The sequence below is a fragment of the Mesoplodon mirus genome, assembly GCF_964341445.2.
Source record: "Mesoplodon mirus genome assembly, chromosome: 3".
Taxonomy (NCBI): domain Eukaryota; kingdom Metazoa; phylum Chordata; class Mammalia; order Artiodactyla; family Ziphiidae; genus Mesoplodon; species Mesoplodon mirus.
The window spans coordinates 131,094,912-131,100,911 of NC_138978.1; the positions used below are offsets into that span (position 1 = coordinate 131,094,912).

The 6,000-nt window shown below is 40.9% G+C and overlaps 1 protein-coding gene across 1 annotated transcript in view; it reads right to left on the reverse strand.

The window, feature by feature from the left end:
- The window catches only part of CATSPERE (catsper channel auxiliary subunit epsilon), a gene marked incomplete at its 3' end in the record, with an annotated part of 244,905 nt that extends 240,118 nt beyond the window's left edge, over positions 1-4,787 (reverse strand). Inside the window, exon 1 of the mRNA XM_082615756.1 lies at positions 4,589-4,787. Within this exon, the coding sequence (XP_082471882.1) occupies positions 4,589-4,653 (65 nt within the window). The 5' untranslated portion in view covers positions 4,654-4,787. The remainder of the gene's footprint in view (positions 1-4,588) is intronic.
- Positions 4,788-6,000: the final 1,213 nt, after the last annotated feature.

Genomic DNA, 6,000 nt, shown 5'->3' on the forward strand with positions numbered 1-6,000 from the left:
CCAACTCCTACTAAGGCTGGGTACAGGTTATAGAGGGAACAGTAGCTAAAGGAGTCATATTTAATTTATTAACTTCATCACAGACAACTATAATAACACCTTCCATTCCTGCTTCCTTAATTATGTCAAATATTTACTGTGTTATTGTTGGAAATGGATCTGGAATGATCAAAGGTGTGGGTGTGCAGATGGCCCATGTGCTAGGACAATCTTTTAATGAAAAGGACAGTGTCATCTCACTCTGGAACTCTAAGAATGTACCTTTCCTACTCTCTCTAGTATATTCCCACTCTACCAGTTCTTCAAAATCAAAGAGAATTCTTGACTTTTACCCCTTCCTTCATCTCCTAAGAGATAAGTCCTTCCTGACTTCACTTTTTCTCTCTCTATCCAGCCAAAAAAATATATTCTTTGGGTAAACCATTTTCTCTCAAACCCCTTATTCATCCTAAGGGGTTTGTCTGTCCTGGAATTGGTCCTCAATAGGTCATTCTCTTGGGCATCTGACAGAAGCATATGCTAAATCATTCATGTGGGACAACCATATATTGCAGGAAGCACAGGATTCCCACAGAAAGTCCAACCCCTACTGGATATATTAATCTAACAGAAAAAAGACTTTGAGACAAAAAGTGTTTTCAGGGACAAAGAAGATCAATCCATTATAAGTGTGACCCAATAGAATAGTAGAGCATGAGAAAACATATTTTTCAAGTGCATATGGAACATTTATAAAAACTGATCATCTAGTAGGACATAAAGCAAGTCTCAACAAATTTCAAAGAATAGGTATCATGTGGACCCTGCTCTCTGATTATAGTACAATTAATGGAGAAGTTATTAACAAAAACATAATCAAATATTTACATATTTGGAATAAAAAACAAACTTCTAAATAATTCGAGGGTTATAGAAGAAATAGTGATTATAGTTAAAAATGTCTAGAAGTGAATGATAATGAAATGATTACATATCATTTTTTATGGGATACAGCAAAGGAGTACTATATGGGGTATTAATACCTTTAAATGCCATATTAGAAAAGAATAAAGACCAAAAACTGTGAGCTAAATGTCTGGCTTAAGATATTTGAGAAAAAAATATCAGAATAAGCCTAATGAAAATAAAAGAGAGAAAAATGAAAACAGAAATCAATAAAATAGAAAACAAAGACACAAAGATAAGTAAAACAGACAAGCTTCTGACAAGACATTAAATGATTTGAAGTGGTACTTTAAAATCTACACTAAAACACTTATGCTCAGGGGTTTAACATATGAGTCCAATCACAACATTCAAGGAACAAGTTATCCTAATCCTATACAAATTCTTCCAAAGAACTGAAAAAGAGATAACACTCTCCAACTCATTTTGTAAAGCTAGTGTAACACTGATATCAAAACCAACCTAAGACATTATGCAAAAGAAAAATATAGACATAAAAATCCTAAAGAAAATATTTGCAAATTGAATACAATAAAGTATAAAGAGATAATATACCATGACCAAGTTGCACTTATCCTATGTATGCAAAGATGATTTTATTAGAAAACTCTACAAATGAAACTCACCACACATTTTAAAAGGGAATAAAACACAATTATTTCAATAGGTAAAAAAATAATAATAAAATTTCATATAAATTTAAAAAATTTACTAAAGAAGAAATGCAAAGAAAGTTTCTTAACCGTGATAAAAACCATCTACAGAACACCTACAGCAAACAATATCCTAGATGGCAATTAGTACCATCCCCTTAAAAATTTGAAATGAGAGAAGGATGCCACTATTACCATGTCTATTCAACACTGTGTTGGAGGCCTTAGCCAATACGATAAGAAAAAAAAAATTAGGATTGAAAAGGAGGAAACAGAACCCATTTTTACAGAAGATCTAAATAGAGATACACAATGCTCATTGGATAGGAAGATTTAATAGTCATATAGATGTCATTTCTTCCCATCTATAGAAACAGATTCACTGCAACTCCAAGCAAAATCCTGAGTTTTTCATAGTACTTGACAATCTGATTCTAAAATTTATGTTAAAGTGTAAAAGTCCAAGAATGATCAAAACCCTTCTTGAAAAGAATACAGAAGACTTGCCCTACTAGATATGACGACTTAAAACATTGTGTTATTGGTGCATCAATAGACAAACTGACCAATGGAACAGAGCAGAATAGTAAACTCAGAGTAGGCATATGTCCATATGGAAGTTTTGTATAGGACAGAGGTGATATGTCAGATCAATTGAGGAAAATAGATCTGGATTCACACGGAAAAAGAAGGAACTGCATTCCTACCTTAGATCATTTAAGAAAACCAACTCCATTGGGATAAGAAATATCAAAAACCAAATGTTAATACTCCTAGTGTAACGAAGTAGGACCCTATGGGGCCTTCCTGGGACAGACTCCTCCCCCCTACATCCTCTACCTGCCTCTTGCTTATAGAAAAGGTTTAGTCTCCCATGCCTCCCCTGAGTCTCAAAATGCTGGCTCAAGCATTAATGAAAGAATGTGAACACGTAGTAACAAACAACAGCAGTTGGGCTATGACAGCTGGTAACAATTTAAATAATAGATCAGCCATACAGCAGTCACAAAATCTTTAGTGCCTCCCTGAAGGATATAGATAACAGTGCTTGATGCATATTCCTGAGTTGTTTTGCAGACACTAAAACCCCCACCAGAAGGAAGAAGTTAACTGCATGCTGACCACCAGTACATAGACTCCAGACTGGTTGGAACCAGAAGGATGATTGAGATTCCCAAAATACAACCCTGTTACTTCACCAACAACCAATAAGAGAATTGTGCACAAGCTAATCATATACCCTGAGTCCCTCACCCTCAAACTGTCTTTAAAAACCCTTCCCTGAAGTCCATTGGTGAGTTCAGGTCTTTTGAGCATTTATTGTCTCCTTGCACCTGCAATAAATGCTGAACTTTCCTTCACCACAACCCAGTGTCAGTAGGTTGGATTTACTGCGCACCAGCAAGCAGACCCAAGTTCAGTAACATTGGTAGAAAATTTAGGTAAATACCTCTAAGACCTCGGGGCAGGGAAATATTTCTTAAATAAAACATCTACCCTGGAATTCTCAACTCCCCCACCCCCCAAAGGCTAACAATAAAACACAAATTCATTATATTAAGTTTAAGAAATCTTGTCCTTTAAAAGCACACCTTATTAAGAACTAAAATTCAGGGAATCTGTGACTACCATGACAAAAAAATACCATTTTTGTCTTCTCTAACCTCTAATTGAAATTTAGCATTTCCTTAATTATGAATGTACACCAGGAGTTGGCAAACTACGTTCTTTGGGCCAAATTCCATCTGTTTTTGTAAACGGATTTGTATTTGCACACAGCCAAGCCCTTTGTTTACTATTGTTGGTGTATGCTGTCCCCCACAATAGCAGAGTTGAGTGGCTAAAACATAGATTGCATTGACTGAAAAGCCTAAAATATTTAATATCTGGTCCTTTACACTAAAGTTGATGACCTCTGATGTACAACATAACAAACGTTATAAACTCCCTAAGTTCACAGGTGAAGCTGAATAATATCAGCTACCATAATTTATTGATACAGGCATGTGTTGAGAGCTTGAAATATATCATTGTATTCAAGCCTCACAACAACCCCATGAGACAGGTTTAATCATCGTCATTTTATAAAGAAGAAAATGAAGGTTTACAAAGTTCTGTCAGAATGCTACGTTTTTACTTTTTCTCAGCACTTCAATAACCCTTTCCAACGGCTACTCTCACTCTATTTGAACTCTCCATCTGTCCATTGAGATGACATGGATCCCTTCCTTCTGAAGCCTCTATAACAGTTTGATTTATTGTGGGTATCCTTACATCTTAATGTCAGAAGGTAATAATAATTGTTATAGCAAAGCCTCCATTAAACAGAATATTCGCAAAATCTGATTTTTCTAGTTAATCATCTGTATTTTAACCTGTGTTGAAAATCTAAAATATTTTGATACACTTTCCAATCCAGCAGTCACCTAATGTTGACCAAAAAGCAAACCTGCATGGAGGATCTCTCAGAACTTTAAAGTTTTCCTTCCCCAAATCAACCCACTTTATGCGGGAATTACATACCCTTAAGTTTGTAGACTGTATTTTGTAAAGCACTCTCTCACAAATCATTCAACCACAACTACCTAATATAGACCATCAACTACCCTGTTACCCTAGTGAAGAACACCCCCCCGCCCCGCCCCGCCTCCGCTATTTCTGGTGGAGACTTTTTGGTTCTCCTGTGCTTCTCTTCCCTCTGGCAAAAGGGTGCAGTGGGGTCCAGGGGATGGCGACGTTAAGGTACCGCGCCCGTACGGCGGGAACTTGAGGAGACAGCCAAGTCCTAACAGTGTGCCCTCATTTCCCGCCCTCATTCACTGAAAACTCTCGGAAGGGGCGGGGGGAGCCGGGGTTGGTGTTGGGGGAACTGGGAGACCAGGCGGTGGTCTACAAGAGCGCCTGGCCCCGGGACGCTGAGGCGCCGGGGTGGGTCCCCGCCTGCCCGGCCCCAGGGGCGCCCCCCTTGCCCGCGACTGGCCTCTCTTTACCTCCACAGAGCCGAGCCGCAACAGCTCAGCCAAGACAGCAGCACCGCCACTCCTGAGGCTGACATGGCTGGCGCCGGTTCGCAACCACCCAACAGCCCAGCGCGCCCGCCAGCCCGCGCGCTCCCGCGGACGCCGGCTACTGGAGGTGCTCGGTGCCCGCGCCGGAGGCTGGGGGCGGCCGCTCATCGCGAGGCGAGGGCGTGTGCGCCCGCGTGCTAGCCACCCATGGAGAGGCGAGGGTGCGTGCGCATGCGTGCAAGCGCGCGCTGAGGCCGGGCTCCCCAGACGTCAGAAAGTTAGCTGCTGGACACGAAAGCGTAAATCAGATTTTAGGCAAAGCAGAGCTATGCTTTTTTGGAATGAAATAGCAAAACCACTTAAAGTGACCACTGAGAATCCAAACTGACAGGATGAAGGTGAAACTTTTAAGTTAGGGTATCTTTTAGCCCAAATCTTTCTTGTGACAGTATATAATCACTGCAATAGCTGTTAACATATCTGGCAGTACTATCCAGGGAGCAGGCACTCCATAAGTGATTTTAAAGGTGAACAGAGGGGGCTCCCCCCCCGGGGCTCCCCCCCCGGGGCTCCCCTGGTGGCTCAGTGATTAAGAATCCGCCTGCCAATGCAGAGGAAACGGAAACGGGTTTGACCCCTGGTCCGGGAAGATCCCACATGCTGCAGAGCAACTCAGCCTGTGCACCGCAACTACTGAGCCTGAGCTCTAGAGCCCGCAAGCTACAACTACTGAAGCCCTCGTGCCCAGAGCCCCGTGCTCCGTGACAAGAGAAGGCCCCGCTAGCTGCAACTAGAGACTAAAGCCCACGTGCAGCAATGAAGAGCCAAAAATAAAATAGGTAAAATTTAAAAAATTTTAAAAAAAGGTTGAACAGAAATGGATAGTAAAGTGTGCCTATTGAAGACCTGCTTTATGCCCAACACTATCTCGTGCACTTGAGTACAAAGAAACAGGAACAGGACAGGACTTCCCTGGTGGTCCAATGGGTAAGACTCTGCACTCCCAACCGGGTTCCATCCCTGGTCGGGGAACTAGATCCCACAGGCCACAAGTAAGAGTTCACGTGCTGCAACTAAAGATCCTGCTTGCTGCAACTAAGACCCGGCGTGGAGGGAGAAAGGAAGGAAGGAAGGAAGGAAGGAAAGAAGAAAGGAAGGAAGGAGAGAGACAGCATTCTGGATTGCAAAGGGATTTGTAACCTTGTAGTAAAGCCAAGATAAACAAACACCAAAGTTATCACGTAGTATTATAATTTATCTGTTTACTTGTACCAAATAATCTGAATCCTTGAGGACTATAATTGTATCTTTATTCATCTTCGTGTTATCAGTGCCCAGCATAATCTTATTTTGTAGTAAGTTCTCAGTGTTTACTAATTTAATGAATCACTGAA